Source organism: Denticeps clupeoides, chromosome 6, assembly GCF_900700375.1.
Source record: "Denticeps clupeoides chromosome 6, fDenClu1.1, whole genome shotgun sequence".
NCBI lineage: Eukaryota > Metazoa > Chordata > Actinopteri > Clupeiformes > Denticipitidae > Denticeps > Denticeps clupeoides.
This window is the reverse complement of record NC_041712.1, coordinates 4508775-4531496: the sequence shown is the minus strand read 5'-3', so window position 1 is coordinate 4531496 and position 22722 is coordinate 4508775. Positions and strand designations below refer to the sequence as shown.

Sequence of the window (22722 nt, the reverse complement as noted above, 5' to 3'; positions counted from 1 at the left end):
GGCCGTCTCTCTCTCTCTCTCCCTGTCCCTGTCCCTCAGGGCGTCCTGTCACGTCACCGACCTGCACGTCAGGCGCGAAGCGGACTTTCAGGTCGCGGTAACAGCTCCGGGCAGCTCGCGGTGAGTCCGACTTTCTTCCTTCCCGTCTTTTGTCGTCCCCGGTCCTCTCGCGCTGTCCTCGGGTCGCGCTGGCCTTTGTCCACGGGGACCCGGACCGTGCCTGCATGGTGACTATATTAGGAAAGCGGCCGAGTCGCAGGCATCCTGGTGCATGCTGTCCGCGCCGGAGCTTCTCGGTCAGCAGAACAGGACTTGGTTCTTAGCAGGAAACTCCGATTGCACATCAAGCCATTTCACATGAAGTAGGTTTCTAGGACAGGAAAGTAAATGCGTGCATGTAGCCACTGATTCTTTCTGTCTTGCATGGTGATGCTGGTTTCTATGTTCATATACTACTTGCAATAAAACACGTTTACAATGAACATAAAATAATGTGTGTACAGTGGGGGTCACTATTTTTGTTTTTGTCATCATCAAAGATTATGCTACCATGTGCTTCAATAGTAAAGTTAAACTGCTCAAAAACTAAAGGGAGCACAAAAATAAGACATCCTAGATTTGAATGAATGAAATATTCTTATTAAATACTTTGTTCTTTACATAGTTGAATGTGCTAACAACAAAATCAAATTTATCAACCCATGGAGATCTGGATTTGGAGTGACACTCAAAATTAAAGTGGAAGAACACACTACAGTCTGATCCAACTTTGATGTAATGTCAAAATGAGGCTCAGTAGTGTGTGTGGCCTCCACATGCTTGTATGACCTCCATACAACGCCTGGACATGCTCCTGATGAGGTGGCAGATGGTCTCCTGAGGGATCTCCTCCCAGACCTGGACTAAAGCGTGACTTGGAGTTTCATTGTGTTTAAGTGTTTATTTTTTGAGCAGTGTATTACCTGAGCAGGAGTGTAGGAGACAGAGTATTACTGATCAGATGTCAGCTAAATAAATCATGTACAAGGACCTATAAGCAATTATTGTCAATTGGATTGAGATCTGTAGAATTTGGTGGCCAAGTCACATCTAACACGTTGTTGTGTTCCTCAAACCATTGTTGAATTTTTGTTGCATTGAAGAAAACCACTGACACTATGGAAAATTGTTTCCATGAAGTTCAAGTTCTGCGTTAATTGAAGGGAGCTTTAGGTCAATTTCTTCATTGTAGGCCACTTTCTTCATTGTAGGTCAATTTCTTCATTGTAGGCCACTTTCTTCATTGCAGGCCACTTTTGTCATTGTAGGTAGCTTTGGTGGAGGACACGGGTCAGCAGGAGCAGCCTTACGTGTCTATTTTACCCCCCATGATCATGTAGCCATTTCACTTGTCTTTAGGCAACTTTAGGCAGGTTCTGACCACTGCTCACTGGGAACATCCCACATGAGCTGCAGTTTTGGAGACCCAGTGTGACCCAGACATCTAGCCATCACTCAGATCCTCAAACATGCCCTTTCTTCTTCTTCCGGCAACTTTGCGGACAAAATGTTATCGCTCGATAGTATGTAAAATTGAAACTGGCCTAAATTTATATTCTGTTGTGTGAGATAGATTATGTTTTTAGCATTTTTTTGGCATTTTGTTTAAATTTTTGAAAATTATCTCTTTTTGTTTTGATACTCCAAAAGTTTTACAGATCTCAATATTTCTGACATGGTTATATGTCCTCTTCACTTTTCCCAAAATGCAGGAACAGACCCTGTGATGTTTTCTATGACTGTAGCATGAGCCTTTGCTTTATGCCTGGTCTGGTTCTGCACGTGCTTGAGATGAGGATATAGAAATGAGTGTAGGTGCTTCCGGTGGCATACCTGATTTTAGTGAAACTTATCTATTTTCCTCTGCTCCCCCAGCTCTGAACATAATAACACAAACGCCACATTACATGCACCGAGATTTAGGATGCAGCAGCACGATGCTAATGCCAATATGTGTTTTTTCTATTGTGTATTGCATTTACTTAAAAAAAACAAAGAAAGAAATTGTTGCCCCAGACCTCCCAAGAAAGTGTGACACAGTAAATGACTAGAGGCACAATGTTAAAGTTTTTGAATAATCTCTGTTTCCTCTGAAGCGATGAGTCGCAGCATTGTGCGCCAGAGTAAGTTCAGGCACGTTTTTGGCCAGGCTGGCAAAGCTGAGCAGTGCTACGATGACATTCGCGTTTCCAAGGTGACCTGGGACAGCTCCTTTTGCGCCGTTAACCCCAAGTTCCTCGCTGTGATTGTGGAGGCCAGCGGTGGAGGCGCTTTTCTGGTTCTTCCTCTATCTAAGGTCAGTACACAACCACAGTGACAGAGATTGGTAGTAGCGTAGTAGGTAACACACTCGCCTATGAAGACCCAGGTTCAAAACCCACTTACTACCATTGTGGCCCTGAGCAGTTGCTCCAGGGGGGGACTGTCCCTGTAACTACTGAGTGTAAGTCGCTCTGGAGAAGGGCGTCTGATAAATGCTGTAAATGTAAAAAGGAATTTAAATCACAAGGAAACTTTAATGAGTTTTGTCAGAATTGTTTTTGCTCTCTTACACATAAACACATACATGTAAAATGGAAAAAAGCAACTCCAACTTTCAACAAGAGCTCTGAAGGTGGTCTGAGATAGAGGGTACCAAGACGCTAGTAGGAGATCTTTTATCTCATGTAAATCAGACCGTTAACCCCAGCACATTAGATGATTTAGATTGGAGAATTTGGAGTCCACCTCAAACCATTCTTGAACAAGTGTAGCAGGGGGCATTATCCTGGAATACTGTTTCTGTGAAGGGGTAAACTTGGTCAGCAATCAAACTAACATCTACATGAATGCAAGACCGAAGGCTTCCCAGAACATCGCCAAAAGCTTTACTCTGCTTGGCTTTTTCCCATAGTGCATCCTGATGCCACGTCTTCCCCAAGCAAGTGATGCACACTTGCCCAGCCATCCGCATGATGTTGAAGAAAACGTGATTCATCAGACCAGGCCACCTTTTTCACACATCCTGATAGTATTGGACACCACAGACACCTTTCTATTTCAACCAGCATGAACCTTATTAGCAATATGATTCACAGTACTTCTATTGGACTGGACAACACAAACCTATCTGTACCACCCACATGACCCTGTTTCTGGTTCATGAGTTTTATTCCTTGGAGCCCCATCTGGTAGGAACATCCCGCATTTACATTTACGGCATTTATCAGACGCCCTTTACAGAGCCATTTACAATCAGTGGTTACACGGACAGTCACCCCGGCTGCCAAAATGCTATTCCCTTGTCAGAATCCTTGTTCTTGCACGTTTCTGTGCCTTTAACAAATCAAATGTAAAGGGTAATATGTTCACTTGCTGCCTTATATATCCCACCAATTGATAGGTGGCACTGTAATGTTAACGTCAATGTTAACGTCACTTGTCAGTGGTCATAATGTTATGGCTGATCAGTGTATCTCCTTTTCTTCGTTGTACTGAGGTGAGAACAGGTTTGGACACCCCCTTGCTATAAATATCCTGCCCAGCCCCCTGCCTGCTTCTTGCTGCCTGTCATCACCCCTCTGAGCTTATAAATACACCTCATGGGGCCGGGCAGGAGGCGGAACACATGTTTACATCATCTGTACAGGAACCCAGTGGCTGGTGCTGCGTTTCCATTCGCATCATCACAAGTAATAAGGCTCTGCATTTTGTAGTATTAAAATAAATGGATTAATGATAAATGCCGGGTTCTCTGGTGCCTGTTGAGTTTGTGATTTGAAGGTGCTGACAGGGCAAGTGTGCTGCAGGAGCTGAGTGACGGTGCACAGTGTGAGCAGCAACAGAATTTCGTTTTTACGTTTGTTGCTCTGTTGCTTCTCCTTTACACGCCTGGGATTTTTTTTGCTCTTGCTGAAGAGCACAGCCTGCATTTGTTCTAATAAATGTGCTTTGCTTTGCAGGTGGGCCGACTGGATAAGAACCATCCCCTTGTAATTGGACACTCTGGCCCTGTACTGGACATTGACTGGTGCCCACATAATGACAACATCCTGGCCAGTTGTTCTGAGGACTGTACCGCCATGGTGAGGTCATCTGGTAGTACACAGCTCTGCACACACACACACACACACACACACACACACACCTTGTCTGCTTTGTGGGTCCCTTCAGTCTTCTTATCAGGAGATGGAACACATGTTCACTTTGGTAAAGCTCTGTTGATTGATATCAAAACCTTCAGTCCGCTAACTGTCAGGCACCATGTTTCTGTGGACTTCATGGATGATCTTGTAGGTTTCTTTTGGTTATCACAGAGGTTAATATTGGTCTCATCCGTCCATAAAACTGTTCCTGGGCTGTTGTGGCTTATCTTTTTACCTTTAGCAAATTACAGTCTGGCTTTGTGTTTTTTACTGGTTATGCATGGTTTGCAGCTTCCATGGAAGTGTTGACTGGGAAATTGCTCTTTGGGAAGTTGCAGACTATCATTTTGTGGTCTTCATTTATTGCTGTCACTATTTGTCTGCCATCTGTAGGGTGTTTTCCTTGGACAACCAGTTTGATAACTGTTGCTCAGAACACCAGTGGTGTCCTTCTTTTTCATGACATTCCAAATTGTGACATTTAGCCTCAGAATGTCATGCTTTTCTTCCAAAGTCAGTAGGTCTTACCTTAACCACAAATACAGACATGGATGAACACTACTTATAGCTTGTACTGTGAGTAGATGTCCAGGCTATCAGGCACATCTCACACAGCTCGCCTGGATTACAAGAAACACCCCTGTTACATGTCATGTTCCAACAGTCCTGCTCACCTGAAGAACTGGGCAGTTGGAAAATATAGTAAATGGGTTTAGCATGTTGTATTATAATTATGTGAATTATAAACACTGAACCTATAATATACCTAGTGTCTTAACAAGTTCCTCATTTCATTATCTGTTTGAGAGGTCAGTGGGAGGTTCATCTAAAGATGGCCTGCCTGTTAATTCATCTTAAAATCTACCATGCCAATTCTTCTTCCAATAATCAGGTATTAACCTGTTACCAAACTCAAAGGGTGAAATACACAAAACCAATGGTCAAGGTGAGACAGCATGAAATATGTTGTTAATTCACAGTTACAAGTGGCCAAAAGTTTGTGTTTGTGTGGCACTTCAGGTGTGGCAGATCCCGGATCACACCCCCACTCGCCCTATGTCGGAGCCAATCGTGGTGCTGGAGGGTCACTCTAAACGAGTGGGTATTGTCAGTTGGCACCCGACTGCCCGCAACATCCTCCTCAGTGCTGGTGAGATGTTCATACACACACACACACACACATACACCATACAGTCCTGTGGAATGATTATTTCATCCAAATTTACATATATTTATTTGTGGGGGTCTGCTGTTAACATATGTGAAGTCCCCTTTGCTTGCAGGCAGTGATAATCTGATCATTATATGGAACGTTGGGACTGGTGAGCCCCTCATCATCATGGAGGACCACCCCGACCTCATTTACAATGTCAGCTGGAACCGCAACGGTAGCTTATTTTGCACAACCTGCAAAGACCGCAGACTTCGGGTCTGTGACCCACGCAAGAGAGAGGTGGTAGCGGTAAGTGAAGGGGTCTGATTTAGCCTGGAGAGAATGGAGAATGGATTTAGTTAGCTGTTAGCTGTTTTAGTCCAGTGTTAATGCTGGTGTGAAAGCTGTGATACATTTTTGTAGCATGGAAAACCCTTTTCTGGTGTTCAGGAAAATTTTTTTTTTTTGTACTGCAATCAGAAATACAAAAGCATGGTGTGCAGCCAGGGCTTCCAGACTGTGGTTTATGTGGATCACTTTTCACAGGAAAGACTTGCACCACATGAGGGCATACGACCAATGCGAGCCATCTTCACACGAGAAGGCAACATCTTCACAACCGGTTTCACAAGAATGAGCCAGAGAGAGCTGGGCTTGTGGGATCCGGTAATAAACACACACATTTTTCTGTGAGATACTGAAGAGCCGGTGTAAATGTGAGTGGGCGCTTCCAGTGCAGCTGTGTGTGCCTTACCTGCCCTGAGGCATTTTAGTTACCAGCTTTTTACAGGACAGTTGTGTTTTTCCATGAACGCTAGTGCGAAGAAAAGGAAGAATGGTGTCCTAGAAATGAAGGTCCTATTATAAAAATGATACTTTTTAAGATTATTTAAAATCAATACGAGGTCCCCTAGCCTGTATATGGTCCTGCAGTGGCTAGAAATATGTGTAAAGATTATGTTGTCTGTGTGAAATTATCATTATGAGTTAAATAGTATGAGGAGAAAGTGTAAAATTGCATAACATGTAACAATACTCACAATACTAGTATACAGTATATGTGATGTAGACTCATTTGAATCAGAGTTTTAGTAGATTATTCATTTTTTACACCCCCTGTGACACATAATATTTGATTCATCAATTTGTTCCAGCTTTTGAAACAACTGTCCATGTTCACCCTTAGATTACAACTGTATAATTAGAGTAAAAGGCTGTGGCTGAACTTCATTTGAAAGGTTCAAACTCTTGTCTGCAGACTAATTTTGAGGAGCCCATCGCTGTACTGGAGTTGGACACGAGTAATGGGGTTCTTCTTCCATACTATGACCCAGACACCAACATGGTATACCTATGTGGGAAGGTATGGAGCATTTTACTGCTGCATCTTTACTGAAGGTTAATGAAGTGACCAATGCAATAATCCTTGATTAAAGAGATCATGCTCTTATTTTAAGCATGCTTTTCTGACAGGGTGACAGCAGCATTCGTTATTTTGAGATCACAGATGAACCCCCGTACGTGCACTATGTCAGTACATTCAGCAGCAAGGAGCCACAGAGAGGGATGGGCTTCATGCCCAAGAGAGGTGTTGATGTCAGCAAGTGTGAAATTGCAAGGTATGTTGTCAAGTCATGAATTCACATGATGTGTTGTAGTTTTCACGTAAATAAATTCAAATTTGGGCCCAAAAACACTGCGTGAGGAAAAATCACATCACAGAAATGAGTTTCCTTATACATTCATCAGCCATGAGATGAAACCCACTGATTTGGACTGATTGGTTCCAGTTGTACCTGTCACCGCATTTCATTAGCAGGAAGGAAGCAGAAAAAAGGACAAGTGTAAGGATCTGAGTGTCTCTGACAAGGGCTGGATTGTGAAGCTAGATGAATGCATCAGAGCTTCTCCAAAAATAGCTGGTCTTGTGGGATATTCCTGGCATGCAGAGGTTATTACTGTTAAAAATGGTTCAACGGAGGAGAACAGGTGACAGGGTCATGGGAACTCACTGAAGAGTGAAAGCAAACACATCTTCTGTGATCCTACAGGAAAGCAACTGCAGTACAAACTGCTGAAATCCTCAGTGAGGGTCATGATAGAAAAGTGACAGAGGAATCTCACTGTCCTCATAACTATGGCTTTAATATCAGATAGATGACAAGAACTGCACCCTTGTACCACTGAGGAGACTTTTAAAATCTCTTAGATTTAAACCAATATATTAGGACTAACTAACATTTATTTCACTGCCCTCCATGTTCATTCATTCTGGCCACACAAAATATTGACACTTTTGGCACAATTAGGATATTTTCACTTAAGGATGTACTTACTTTTGTTGCCCTCTAATACAATCTGTACACTGACTACTTTACATTTGATCAAAGAGTCAGGGGGTGTACTCACTTTTGTGAGATACTGTACATATATAATCGGCATGCTATATGCCGATTATATATGTGTGTGTGTGCTTTTCACATGTTTCTGTGTGAGTGTTTCATATGTGTGTGTGTGAGTTTTAAGTAGTATAAATGCATGCTTGTCAGTTTCATATGTGAATGTGTTTCACATGTGTTTGTGTAACAAAAGTCTGAAATATTTCGGCCCCTCATAGTTTCCTTCTGGTGTTGCACCTCATGTGCAGCGTGTGCTTCAGCACCCATACACACTTACAGCACTTACACTGTGCATCGCTGGGTATCGAAATCACTTCTGATTTGAGATTTTAGACCTAAGATTTACGCTTCTACTGTCTATACAGGTAATTTATTCCATATGGAAAAAACCTGGAGCCCTGTACTGGTTAAACTTCACATCAGGGATTATAAAAAAAAGATTGAACGAAGTGATTCTCATTGGGGAACACTGCAGCACAGCACATGGTGACACAATGAAATGTGTCCTCTGCTTTTAACCATCATCCTTGGTGAGCAGTGGGCAGCCGTGACAGGTGCCCGGGGAGCAGTGGGTGGGGACGGTGCTTTGCTCAGTGCAACCACTGGGGCAGTGGTAATCAGAAGGTTGCTGTTTCGAATCCCAAACAGTCCTTAGGAAATTTAGGAAATCTTTATATTTTTCTTCTCGTTGTAGAATAAAGAGGCAGTGAGTTAAGGGTGTTAGTTGTCTAGTGGGTAAGACACTTGCCTATGAACCAGAATACCAAAGTCCCAGGTTCAAACCCCACTTGCCACCATTGAGCAAGACACTTAACCCTGAGTAGACTGTCCAGGGTGACTGTCCCTTTAACTACTGATTGTAAATCACTATGGATAAGGGCGTATGACAAAAATGTTAATAACATTGTCTATTTCCAATTAGGCTAACTAAGAATTCAGTCTAAGTGTATGTATCTTTCTAACATTTTAGAAAGGGATGTCTAGTCATATAAAACCATGCTGATTACACAATCTGATTCTGATAGAACTGAGTCTGATTATGTTTATTCCAATTATATTTAATTTGATGTTGATCTGCTGATATTTTCTACTGCAGGCTGTATAAACTACATGAGAGAAAGTGCGAGCCCATTATGATGACTGTTCCCAGAAAGGTAGGTAAAATTCCGGTTGAGATAAAAGAAAAATAAGAAAAACATCAGTATTTATTGGCCAAGAATGTTAGCACACATACACAGAATTTGGTTCACTGCACCAGATGAAACTTGAAATTCACTTGGGAGGAACAAGATCACATTCTCTGCATAAAATACTTTCAGTTGATATTTTATGTTGAGGGTTGAACCACTGAGTTTTCTAAAGTGAAATTATGATACACAGCACAGTACAGCACATGGGGACACAACAAAATGTTTCCTTTGCATTTAACCCAATACCGTTAGTGAGCATTGGGCAGATAAGAAATGCACCTGGGGAGCAGCATGTGGAGACGGGAACTTGGTGCTTCAGGATTTGAACATGCAACCTTACAGTCATGAGTCTGCTTCTTTAGCCACTTCGGCCAATTTAGGCCACTTCTCCAGCACATCCCAAGGATTCTCAATGGGTTTAAGGCTCAGAATCTGGGATGGCAAATCCACGTGTGAAAAAAATTCCCCCTGAACCATTTCCGTTCAATCAAGAAAAAAAATCCGTTCATGGGGTAAAAAAGTGTGGCCATTCTGTATATTTAGGAAGTCAGTTGACTTTATTTTATTGCCACATAATGTTTGTTGAACCCAGACCTGACCGACTGAAGAATCCTCATAACACTCCCTTCCCAATACAGTAGGCACTATGCATGAGGGCTGCATCTGTTCGGGCACTTCTTTTCATACGCTGATGTCCCCGTCACTCTAGACCACATGACCACTTGCCATCAGTCCAATAGTTGTGCTCCCTAGCAAATTGAAGCTTTTTTCATGATGAGCATCAGCTCATTAGGGACTTTTTTTAAGGGTATTATTAAATAGGAACCATAAAACACATATTTTAGGTTAGGTTACTAACCAACACAATTATACTGACTGACTACTTAGACAGAAGCGTTTGTAATTTAACTATACATTCTGTTCCCCGATAGTCAGATCTTTTCCAGGATGACCTGTACCCAGACACAGCAGGTCCCGATCCTGCAATAGAGCCAGAAGATTGGTTAGAGGGCCGAGATGAGGACCCCATCCTGGTGTCCTTGAGAGATGGATACACCCCCCCAAAGAGCCGAGAGCTCAAAGTAGCCAAAAAGAACGTTCTAGACTCCAGAGCCACACCACAGAGGAGCCTGTCGTCCTGTGATGGGACAAACCTACCGGTAATGTCTTCTCTGTCTTTAAAACTGCCACTCTGCTTTTCTGTCCCATTGCCTTGCTGTTTATTCTTGCTTAGAACTTAACAGTTTTTCACATTTCTGTTATCCTTTTTGTCCTTTAGTTTTCTTTCTGTTTTTCATCTTTTCTTCCACTTTTCTTATCTTCATCCTATCTTCCTCCTCTCGTCTTTTTTGTCTCCCTGCGTAGCCCCAACTCTTGGAGAAGTTGTTGGAAGAGATTCAGAATCTGAAGGCCACAGTTCTCTCACAGGAGAAGCGAATTTGTGATTTAGAGAATAAACTCTCCAAGTACACCAATGGCACTGTCTGATGCCCCTTACTGCTGCCATTCTGCAGTGTGTGCCCACACACAGTTGGTATTCCTTCACCACCTACATTGCTTTTCACAAAGGCCAGGGTTATAGGTGAAGGTCAAGGGTGTCAGTTATGTTGTAAACACACTGAACCGTTTTCCCATTTCATGAGCATTTTCACCTGCTTTACCCATCCACTGAGCTAAATTTGAGGCTGAGGTCCTTAATCCCAGCTTTATTAGCAAAGCTGTGGTCCATGTAATGCTTTTGCAAGATTTGGGGGACAATGTGAACAACATTGAGTTTTTTTTCCAATTAAAAATCAGCACTGTTATCTGCACAAATATACATATCTGTGTTATTTTCACTGAGTTATGTATGAATAAATCCCAAAAATGCCAAACATAGAGACAATGTACATGTTTTTCTTCAGTGCAAGTCCAATGATGGAATAAGGTTGGAATATGAATGTGTATCAAACAAATGCAGAATGTTCTATTTTTCATCGGGTTCTATTCTACTCCAGTCAGACACAATATGAGAACAACCTGTTTAATATTCTTATTGAGGCTTGGACAGCAGCTCTGAAGGTGCCCTGTATTATCTGGAGAGTTTGGAAGTCAAGTCCTTCAACTCAATCATGGTCCTCAAACCATTACTGAGCAACTTCTACAAAGTAACAGTGTTATCCTATGTTATCTTGCTGATAGACGGGTGACATGCAGGTCAGCGGTAAACAATATTGGGATTTTAAGCACATTTCAAAGATGAATATGCTTGTCCCTATGTGAGATTTAAAAAGTGGACATGTTTTACCATTGCCCAATCACTATTGATTTTGTTGTGCTGTAATTGTAGGTGATGCTTGCTGCCTCTTTAAGGGTCTTTACAACCTTTGTGTTAAGCTCTTTGTAAAGGTTTGGGGACACCGTGCAAGCATTCACATTCAGCTTGACTGAGCATATGTATGGGACTGCTGGTGGCAGGATTTAGATTTAGCGTTTCCTGTGCCATTTCCATTGTGACAGTACACTCACAGGTACATGTCACATCAATGCTCAAGACTGCTGTTGCTATTACTAGGATTAGTTTTAAAAAAAAAGTCATTTCCTTTGTGATCTTTTTAATGTAAGAATCAAATTACTGAATTTTACTGTACATTGAATAACATAAAAATGTACCAAGTACATTCAAGTTGGTTGATTAACTTGTAACTTTCTTATTGTCTAATTTGTGTGCAGAATCTACAACAGAGTGAATAAAAAGGAACTAGAACTGATCACTTCATCGATGGTAACTTGAAAGCACGTTGTAAGTCGCTCTGGATAAGGGCGTCTGCCAAATGCCTTAAATGTAAATGTAAATAATACACTTTTTTTGCACAGGTGGCCTGTGGTGCGTCAATGTGCCGCTTTAGCTGTTTCTGATTTGATTTAGGTTCAAAAGTGTGATTTTTGGTTTGGTATTATGAGCCTGCGTTGAATGTCGGTTGTCATATGTTGATTTGAAACTCCTCCTTCAGGATCCAGCATTCCTTGTTTTTTCTTCTTCATGAATCATATTGGAAGCAGCGTAATTGCTTTCCGTAGGGGCCAGTAATGTAATCATTAAACGCAGTAAACTTCCCAACACTAGGTACAGCATGCAGGTTTTCAGGAGGTAAAATGTTCATTAAAAAACTTCACTTTTTCATTGTCCTAACCTGGTTCACAGAGCAATAGTGTTCCAGCTTGTGCTCTGGCATGCCAGGAAGTTTTCATGCCCCATGCACTGTCAGTCATGTGTTCTTGAGATACATTCGGCTGTACGACATCTGCAGGCTCACACACACACACGCACACACCTCCTGCAGAGTGGACTACACTTACTTCACCTGAAGATCCTGCATGGTCAATCACGCCTGACACATTTGCTCTTCCCTGTGCACTAGTCTTTAATTAGGCAAAGAAACACATATTCTATAATCCACTAGGTTCCACATTAGGAATGTGAGTCACGATCAGTGCTGGTTGTAGCCCCAAAATTGTTGTGCTTACATTTTACATTTTCAGCATTTATCAGATGCCCTTATCCAGAGCGACTTACAATCAATAGTTACAGGGACAGTCACCATGGAGCAACTTAGGGTTAAGTGTCTTGCTCAGGGACACAATAGTAGTAAGTGGGATTTTAACCTGGGTCTTCTACCACCCGCTTCCTTACCCACTTGGCCATCCACTGATCTGTTGCTATTTACAGTTGTATGGTCTTAAATGTTGCACATTTAATTGAAAATAATATTATGTCTTACAGAACCCTTCTCAAAGATCAGTATGAGTAGGTGACACCTGCCGGGACAGAACAAAGTGGTTGGGCCAACATTGGACTAACATCAAATCAAATTTTAGGTGCTACTCTTATGTCAGATTCAAATTCAAATTTTATTTGTCACAGGTGGAAGCTCATTCCACCAACTGGAAAACACAGACAAGAATGCTCACTGTTGTGAAAGTGAAGTGATTGTCATTGTGATACACTGCAGCACAGCACACAGTGACACAATGAAATGTGTCCTCTGCTTTTAACCATCACCATTGGTGAGTGTTTTAAAAACTCTATAAACACTGTAATTCAAAAAGGAAATCAATATTCGCTGATTGCTTTGGACTATTCATGTAATAAGTTTTCTTTTCATTTTCACGTATTGAGAAGTTACAGTTGGATATATGACTTTCTAAGTACTAGTTGAATAATTATACAGTATTGATAATACTCTCTCGTATATATAGATATATATAAATAGAAGTTGGGAAAAGTATATTCATCTGCAGGGACCACCTTGACAGGTTGATCGGTCTACGTCGATGCGACCTGGGGGTCTTGTTTCAAAGATGCGTTATGTTCGCCAACGAGAAAATCAAAGATTAAATTGGCCCTTGTACTGCTCCGTAGTGTGACGTCATTAGCAAGCGCCGACTTGCCCGCCGCGTAATTCCCGACCTTTGCCGCTGGAGGTGTTACTGATCACCGAGACTCGCGTTCCGATGTGTTCGTAACAGCTGCAGCGTCGACGCGCCATGTCCGTGAAACAGGCGTCTGTCCACGCCAAGTGGATTATTGGCCAGGTCATCGGCACAAAAATGAGGAAAACGGCGAAGGTCCGCGTCACCAGGCTGGTGCTCGACCCGTACCTGCTCAAGGTGACGGACCGGACCGGGCGGGGTCTTTATATTTCTACAGAGGTAGGGAGTCAGCGCTCAGATATCCGTTTACCTTCTTTCTTCCCTTCTTTTTCCAGTTCTATAATAAACGGAAGACCTATTTCGCCCACGACGCGCTGGAGCAGTGTGCAGTGGGGGACGTCGTTTTGCTGAAAGCTTTGCCCGAGAGGAGGTCCGAACACGTCAAACACGAGCTGGCCAGAGTCGTGCACCGGGTGGGGAACGTGGTGGACCCCCTGACCGGCAAGAGGGTGGCCGGGCAGCGCTTCCTCGACTCCTTTATGGAGGATTCTCCTCCGACGGACAAGCTGCGAGAGCTCCACATCTCCACCTCGGACTAGCCGCGCGTTGTGCCGTTTTCTTTCTGTACTGTCCGCCTGTGTGTTTTTGTTATTAAAATGGTTAAAACCGCCCCGTGTCCGAGTCTGTAGCTGAAGTGTTATTTGCCGCGTGTGCTGCCCCCTGGCGGCCGGGCGGCGGCAGCGCGGGGAAAATGGCGACCCGAGTCCTGCTCAGGGTGCGAAACGGCCCGAGTCCGGCGGGCGTTGTGTCCGCAGCACGGCGCCGTGATGCCCTTCACCTCAGGTTTGGCGCCGCGGAGGGAGGATGTGGCAGATTCGCGTGGAATGGACGCGTTCAAATATTTATTCTGCGAAATAAAGCCTTCTCAAGGTCAATTCGCCATTTTAGTGTCGCGGAGTTAATTCTTCTCGTTCCTGTGCGAGTTTTATTAAGAGAGGAGTTATAAAAGTTTTATTTCACCGCATCCTCACAGGACAGCTGCTTTAAATCCACCGAGCAGGAACGAGTTTCATTACAGATAGTGTTATTTGCTGTAAAGTTTTATTTTTGGAGTTTTCTGCTTCGTCCAGGAGCCTGTCCGCGTCCTCGCAGGACAGCTGGTTCAAATCCCTGTTTGTGCGCAAAGTGGATCCGAGGAAAGACGCGCATTCCAACCTGCTGGCCAAAAAAGAGGAGAACAACCTGTACAAAATCCAGTGTACGTTCCAGGCAACCCACTCACCTCCATCCCCAGCTTCCAAATCCTCCATTCATCTTCTGATCCTGCTTTTTCTTCCAGTTCACAATGTCAAGCCAGAGTGCCTGGAATCTTACAACCAACTGTGGTAATTTAAATAATCACCTTAATTCACCATGATCAGTAGGTTCTACTCCACTGTACTGGCAGCAGCTTCATCATAATTCACAGATATTCACAAGTTTATTAAAATGGATTTTTACACCAGCAAAAAAAAACAAAACACCAGTACCAGTACCAATAGCTCATTTTCACCATCTTTACAGTATGCGGCTATACAACAATATAATCAGCTTTTTGTGCGCACATGCAAACATTAATACAAGCAACAAAGGTTCTTACAGTTTATTCAACATTTTGGCTCAGTTGTTTCAGCTTATATTGATTAATAAAAATTCCCCCACATTGCTGTAGTTTTATAGTAGTGACAGATCACAGAAATGTTCATTTGATCCTCAAATTCTCCAGAACGATTCCCGTCTTTTTCACTATTCCAGATTTCTTGGATTCCTGCCTAGATTAGTGCTCGGCCACAGGCCGACATGTCACCTTTTCACGTTTTCCTGTCCCCACAGTGAAGGGATGCTGCCCAAAATTCATGCCGACCCACAGTATTCGTGTGAGCTTGTGGGAACCTGGAACACGTGGTACGGGGAGCAGGATCAGGCAGGTAGATAAAGGGATTTATAGGAATATAGTGATTTGGTTAACGTATCACCATACACGATTATATTGCGATGTATTGTGATACTGTAACACACTGTGATAGATAAACAGCTGAAATACAAGATGCTGTGATCGGTCTGTCATGTTTTGCGGTTTAAAAGTACCCAGATGTACAGCGCCATCCACAGGTGGACGTTGTAGTCGCACGATGACCTCGCTGAAGAAAACACTGGACAGGACGAATCGACATTTGATGTTCCTGTACCGATACAATATCACCACATAAAATCTTGCAATATATTTCTATATTGATATTTTCAAACACCCCTAATAAATATATTAATATTTTGGGGCAGTGGTGGCCTAGCGGTTAAGGAAGCGGCCTCGTAATCAGAAGGTTGCAGGTTCGAATCCCGATCCGCCGAGGTGCCACTGAGCAAGGCACCGTCCCCACACACTGCTCCCCGGGCGCCTGTCATGGCTGCCCACTGCTAACCAAGGGTGATGGTGAAAAGCAGAGGAGACATTTTGTTGTGTCACCGTGTGCTGTGCTGTAGTGTTTCACAATGACAAATCACTTCACTTTTTTTTTTCTTTCACTAATGGTGAATATGTATTGTTGATATGCCCAGTCCATCTTTGGCGATATCGAGGTGGCTATCCGGCTCTGACTGATGTAATGAACAAACTCAAACAGAACAAGGTAATAATACTAAAAAAAAGATTTGCCACAAAGTTTATTTGATAGCCAGCATGAAATAAATCTTATGATTTGCAATTTGTCTATCCTGACACATCAGGAATTCCTGGATTACAGGAAGGAGCGTGGAAAAATGCTGCTGGCTCGCCGGAACCAGCTGCTGCTGGAGTTTAGCTTCTGGAACGAGCCGCTTCCCAGACCCGGACCCAGCATTTACGAGCTGCGAACGTACCAGCTCCGGGTGCGTAGCAACCCCAACATCTGAAAAAGTCTGTCATATGATTCGACACCAAATTCAAGCAACGTTTAAGAACTCTGCACATTTAGCGGTCTAAAATCGTATTATAAAAGGGCCGTAATTCATTGTGGTATCCAGGTTGAGTGTAACCTCATTGTGTGGGCCAGGCCAATATTGCCACATGGAAAACAGAAGAACCTTAACGTCACGTTTCTGTGACGTTGTGGGAACCTGCGGTAGACATTCCAACAGGACAATGGTCTGAATCATATGTCCAAAGCTTCTGCCAGGGTCGTCTCAGTCCTCATACCTGTTGTACTGAACAAAGAGAGGGTAAAAATGGGTGCTAAAAATGGTGGCACTTTTTTCGTGGTAAGTATGCATTTGAAGAACTGCATGGTGCCAGGTTTGAATCCTGGTCCTGGCTTTTTGTGCTCATTTCCTTCAATAAAGGAAGTTGTCAGCATTATAACAAGCTGAAAATTCATAATTCACAAGCGACACCTCAGGAGAAATTTTTGCCATTGTGCACACCCTGATTTCATGGATAAAGTGATTAGAATTTGATGTTGAAAGGTCACTTTAAAATGAATACAATTAAAAATTCCAAATAAAAATTGTGAAATATACTTTACAATGTTTAAGCTACTTTACCAAAAGGAAGATTACAACGAACTCCTTTTACTCGTATGCCAATATTTGTGATGGGCGCTGAATCATGCATACTAGTAAGGTGACTGGTCAGCTTTATTCTGGCTTTGCTCTCTTGTCTTTTTCAGCCTGGGACGATGATTGAGTGGGGCAACTATTGGTAAGACACACATTTATATGTATGGATTTAAAGGTGCTGGAGTACATGCTAAATCAGAAAAGTATAAAAATGCGGCTAAAAGTTAACCTAAAACTAAACAAAAGTCTGCACAACCTCAGTGCATCACAGCTTCCTCCTCTTAACGGCGTTTGGATCCCAAGATTAAAAGCAGAGATGCTCCAGATTTTACACACAGCACTAAACACCAGACATATATATACAGCAATAAATGAAGCATTTTAGCACCAAATGTGAATAAACTGTTTTTTTGTAGGTAATTGTAGGACCTTGTAGTCCTAAAAAGTATTACATTTAACCTGTACAAATAGAACTGTGCCACATTATGATGAACACTATTAAATGCATAAGTTCTGGTTTCAAACTATTCAAGAACCAGGAACCCTTGAGAAGAATGTTTTTTGGAACAAAGCCTTAACAAACTAAAAAAAACTCTCCTAAACAGCTACTTTGGAAGTGTCTGGAGCATAGACCTTTGAAGAGAAGACCAGACATGTCTTTGTTGCCACCTGGGGAAACAGGGAATCTTCATATCTGGTCCTCTGTCTGTGCTCTTCAGGGCTCGGGCCATTGAGTTTCGCCAGCACAACCATGAAGCTGTAGGTGGTTTTTTCTCTCAGATTGGAAGTCTTTACATGGTTCATCATCTCTGGGGTGAGTTTTTTTTTAGTTTTGTCCTCATCTTCTGCATTAACAGGTTCCTGCATTTGGTAGAACATGTATAGAGAATGTAAAGTTGCCATAATGTGATGTTGAATTCTGGGTAATTCGCCCAACTCCTAAATACAAAACGTATAATTGCGAAAGACGAGGACCATGGTCAGCAAAGGTAAATTGACATTTTGTTTGGCCCAGGTTTAATAAAGACTGGCCTGTGGAAGCAGTTAGAGAGAATTGAGAATACAGAGAGATGAGATGAGAACTGAGATGAAAGTGAGGAGAGTTTTATTGGTGATATTTAGAAGTTGACTTAAATGTTATTATTTATATATTGAAAACTGTGTTTATTGAATTTTTAAAAATATAATCTAATAAATGGAGTCTGCCTTCGAACTGCAACCACTTTGTGTCTCTATCCCTGCCACCATCACCGCTCAGCTGTCCTGATCTTCATAACTCCAAGTCAGTCACACTTCTGTGAAATCAATTGACAATCAATGTCACATGCTGTTGTGCAAATTAGATAGACAGGTGGAAATTACAGGCAATTAGCAAGACGTCCCCAATAAAGGCGTGGTCCTGCAGGTGGTGACCACAGACCACTTCTCAGTTCCTATGCCTGCTGGCTGATGTTTTGGTCACTTTTGAATACTGGTGGTGCTTTTACTCTAGTTGTATCATGAGACGGAGTCGGCACCCCACACAAGTGGCTCAGGTAGTGCAGCTTATCCAGGATGGAACAACAATGTGAGCTGTGGCAAGAAGGTTTGCTGTGTCTGTCAGCGTGGTGTCCAGAGCATGGAGGCGCTACCAGGAGACAGGCCAGTACATCAGGAGACGTGGAGGAGGAGGCCGTAGGAGGGCAACAACTGAGCAGCATCACCGCTACCTCTGCCTTTGTGCAAGGAGGAACAGGAGGAGCACTGCCAGAGCCTGCAACATGACATCGAGCTGGCCACAAATAAGCATGTGTCTGCTCAAACTATCAGAGACAGACTCAATGAGGGTGGTATAAGGGGCCAACATCCACAGGTGTTTACAGCCCAACACCGTGCAGCACGTTTGGCATTTGCCAGAGAACACCAAGATTGACAAATTCGTCCACTGGCGCCCTGTACTCTTCACAGATGAAAGCAGGTTCAGACTGAGCACATGTGACATACGTGACGAGTCTGGAGACGCAATGGAGAACAATCTGCTGCCTGCAACATCCTCCAGCTTGTTTGGCAGTGGGTCAGTAATGGTGTGTGTTGGCATTTCTTTGGGGGGCCGCACAGCCCTCCATGTGCTCACCAGAGGTAGCCTGACTGCCATTAGGTTCCAAGATGAGATCCTCAGACCCCTTGTGAGACCATATTCTGGTGTGGTTGGCCCTGGATTCCTCCTAATGCCAAACAATGCTAGACCTTATGTGTGTCAACAGTTCCTGCAAGATGAAGGCATTCATGCTTCACACTCCTGGGAGAGGAGGGGGTACTGGCCTTTTTCACAGGGAAGATTGAACAAATCTGTAAGACATTGTCCACCACAAATCCTACTCTCGCCTCCAGGGTAGATCCTACAACTGCTCTTAATCAGTTTTCTAAGATCACATCAGATGAAATCATTCAGAATCATCCACTAGATCCAATCCCTTCTGCAGTGCTCCAAACCATCTCTCCTGACCTCATCCTTTTCATTTCTTATATCATAAACAGCTCAATCACATCTGGTCATGTACCATCTGCCTTTAAAACAGCCAGGTTTCATCCAATCCTAAAGAAACCCACCACTGATCCTACAGATCAACAATTACGACCAGTTTCTCTCCTCTCATTTCTTTCTAAAATCCTTGAGCGCTGTGTCTGCAATCAGCTATCACTTCATCTGTCACAGAACAACCTCATGGATCCTAACCAGTCTGGCTTCAGAACAGCTCGTTCTACTGATACGGCCCTTCTGGCTGTTTCTGAGAAGCTACATGCAGCCAGATTGGCAAAACTGTCATAGTGCTTATTCTCCTTGGCCTCACTGCAGCATTTGACACCTCCTGAAGAATTCGGGGCTCAGCATGGCAGTGGTTTGCCTCCTACCTTGATAAGCGATCTTACCAAGTGACTTGGAAAGGATCCACCTCTGCCTCAGGTAGACTCCACTGGTGTCCCTCAAGGCTCAGTACTAGGTCCTCTCCTTTTGTCCCTCTACACAAGATCACTTGGTAAGGTCATTTCCTCACATGGATTATCCTACCACTTTCTTCCCTCAGATCTAAATGCTGCTTCCAAAATCTCTGCATGTCTAAAAGACATCTTGGATGGCAGCCCATCACCTCAAACTCAATCCCACCAAAACTGAACTAATAATCATTCCAGTAGTTTCTTCACCACATCAGGATCTTGCTATTCACCTGGACAACTCACAGCTCTCTCCTTCTACAACAGCCTACAACCTTTGAGTAACAATACACAACCAACTCTCCTTCTCGACTCACATTCCCGCTCCTGTAGATTCTTTCTCTACAATATCAGACAAATCCACCCTTATCTGTCTACACAGGCCACCCAGATACTGGTTCAGTCCCTAGTAATCTCACAACTGGATTACTGTAATTCCCTTCTAGCTGGTCTACCACTATGTACCATCCGACCTCTACAACTAATACAAAATGCAGCAGCACGACTGGCCTACAAAGCAAAACATGGAGTAGCACCATCCTACCTCACAGCCCTCATTATACCTCGCACTGCACCTCGTATACTCAGAGCCTCCATTCTGCTGCTCGCCTGGTCCCTCCATCTCTGAAGGTAAATGGAAGACATTCATCTAGACTCTTCTCTGTCTTGGTCCCTCGGTGGTGGAATGAACTTCCCCTAGAGGTCAGAACAGCACAGTCACTGAGTACTTTCAAACGGCAGCTCAAGACCTTCCTCTTTAGAGAATATTTTGATGAACTTGTAACCTTCTTATTGTCTGACTTATGTATAGAAATTTATAGTACAACAGAGTGAATAATAACATTGTATTCATAGTTGCGGGTCCTAGTGAACCAGAATTGCTCACTTCATCTATGATAACTTGGAAGCATGTTGTAAGTCGCTCTGGATAAGGGCGTCTGCCAAATGCTTTAAATATAAATGGAAATGGAAATGCTATGGACTGGCCCGCCCGTTCCCCAGACCTGAATCCAATTGAGCACATCTGGGACATCATGTCTTGCTCCATGCACCAACGGCACATTGCACCACAGACTGTCCAGGAGTTGGAGAATGCTTTAGTCCAGGTCTGGGAGGAGATCCCTCAGGAGACCATCCGCCATCTCATCAGGAGCATGTCCAGGCGTTGTAGGGAGGTCATACAAGCACGTGGAGGCCACACACACTACTGAGCCTCATTTAGATTTTGTTTTAAGACATTACATTAAAGTTGTATTAGACTGTAGTGTGTTTTCCACTTTAATTCAGAGTGTGACTTCAAATCCAGACCTCCAAGGTTTGATAAATTTGATTTCCATTCAACTATGAATGACTATAACATCAGCAAACCAGTTGGTCTTGTTTGATATGTTCTACTCTTTCACAGCCTACAAAGACCTGCAGTCACGAGAGGACACAAGAAATGCAGCCTGGCAGCACGAGGGCTGGGATGAAGTGGTTTATTATACAGGTCAGACAGATGAAAATCTGATTTACGTAGTAAGAAAAGTCAAGATAGTTATAATGGAGGAACTAACTGCTTTTTGTAGCTGTAACTATTTGTTACATGAAGATATTTTAGAATTTATTTAACCAGCATTTGCTGTAAGTAATTAACATTAACAACAACTAAATTAGACTTTGGTTCCGCAGTACCTATTCTCAACACGTTTTCTCAAAATATGAAAAAAAAAAAATCTCCATCTGGCAACACTGAGCAGAATATCTCTCCCCTCCTCTTCTGTTTTAAAACTTGGTACAGTCATGGCAGACGTCAGAAATACAGATATTCTGAGACCACATCTTAGATTATTAGTGCTTTTATTCCAGAATTCTGAAAGACATATTTGTGACAGCCATATCCAGTTTTGATTTACACTTTTTTTTTTCCCAGTTCCTCTTATTCAGCACATGGAGTCAAGAATAATGATCCCAACCAGAGCATCGCCACTGAAGTAGTTGATGGGAGAGATCCTGGACTGACTGTCAAGGCTCTTGCTCAGGATTGAATATAATACCAATCCTTGGTTTCTGGCTTGAATATGTTTATTTGATACTTATTAGTTGTTATTGATTATTGCTATTATTAATAAACCAATATTATCCCAGAGACAGAACAGGGCTGTTCATCTTTAGTTTTTGCTACTTGAGAGACATTGAGGGGAGAAAAAAATGTTCAGCTACACAGAAAACAGATCAAGAATCAGGTCTGTAGGTGTCCCTTCAAAAGTGACAGATTTGTTGCAACCTGGATATTTGTGACCAGCTAATAAATGATTTATTTTATTTTCAATTGTATACTTCATTTGTGGGTGGGTGGGGATAGAGCTGTAATCGAGCCTGACAGAATCAGACCCGACGAGTACAGGTTTGTACTTGTGCTACGAGTGCTAGACTAAGAGGGAAATGAGAGGGTTTAAAAAGAATCACTTGGCGACGGCGGCCGAAAGTTGTAAATCAAAATGAACATTTAATTTAAAATGAACATTTAATCAAACAAATTTGGAACATGCGAAACACTTGTACCAAACAAATTTGCAAGCAGCGAATCATATGGAAAGGATAGTAACTATAGCCCTTCCCCCGAACCCGAGCCACATCCCATGAAATTCCCATCTCAAGCAATTCAGGTATGCTCCACTGAGGGGCGTAAGAGATGCATTCTTCACCTACACACGTGTTTGGGGGATATATGTAGCCTCTGATGGGAAATGTAGTAGCCTGCAGAAACACACAGGTACATACAGGCACTGTCTTGTAAGGCGACATTTGGGGTGGAGTCTTTTTCCTTTGATGTGTGTTGTTTTATGTGTAGGGTGGAGAAGTAGCCTAGTGGGTAACAC

The 22722-nt window shown here is 42.9% G+C and overlaps 3 protein-coding genes across 4 annotated transcripts; all 3 read left to right on the top strand.

Moving 5' to 3' along the window:
- Positions 1–10783, top strand: LOC114792016 (coronin-6-like). Its single transcript, XM_028982739.1, has 11 exons — positions 1–120; positions 2136–2335; positions 3981–4103; positions 5184–5313; positions 5447–5625; positions 5863–5982; positions 6575–6679; positions 6790–6935; positions 8812–8869; positions 9838–10065; positions 10271–10783. Exons 2-11 carry the CDS (start codon positions 2138–2140, stop codon positions 10391–10393), a joined length of 1410 nt encoding a protein of 469 aa, XP_028838572.1. The 5' UTR covers positions 1–120; positions 2136–2137; the 3' UTR covers positions 10394–10783.
- A 2544-nt stretch (positions 10784–13327) lies between these two features.
- Positions 13328–13987, top strand: LOC114792018 (28S ribosomal protein S17, mitochondrial-like). The gene is made up of 2 exons (XM_028982743.1): positions 13328–13555; positions 13654–13987. Exons 1-2 carry the CDS (start codon positions 13433–13435, stop codon positions 13915–13917), a joined length of 387 nt encoding a protein of 128 aa, XP_028838576.1. The 5' UTR covers positions 13328–13432; the 3' UTR covers positions 13918–13987.
- LOC114792017 (protein NipSnap homolog 2-like) lies at positions 13973–22172 on the top strand. Of its 2 annotated transcripts, none has more exons than XM_028982740.1 (10): positions 13973–14248; positions 14449–14576; positions 14658–14703; positions 15191–15285; positions 15914–15984; positions 16082–16222; positions 16999–17030; positions 17608–17702; positions 21267–21350; positions 21774–22172. In XM_028982740.1, the coding sequence occupies exons 1-10, from the start codon at positions 14070–14072 to the stop codon at positions 21836–21838; spliced, it is 936 nt and encodes a 311-aa protein (XP_028838573.1). In that variant the 5' UTR covers positions 13973–14069; the 3' UTR covers positions 21839–22172. The 2 variants fall into 2 exon arrangements, with proteins under 2 accessions (XP_028838573.1, XP_028838574.1); XM_028982741.1 differs by having other exon boundaries at positions 13987–14161.
- The last annotated feature ends 550 nt before the right edge of the window (positions 22173–22722 follow it).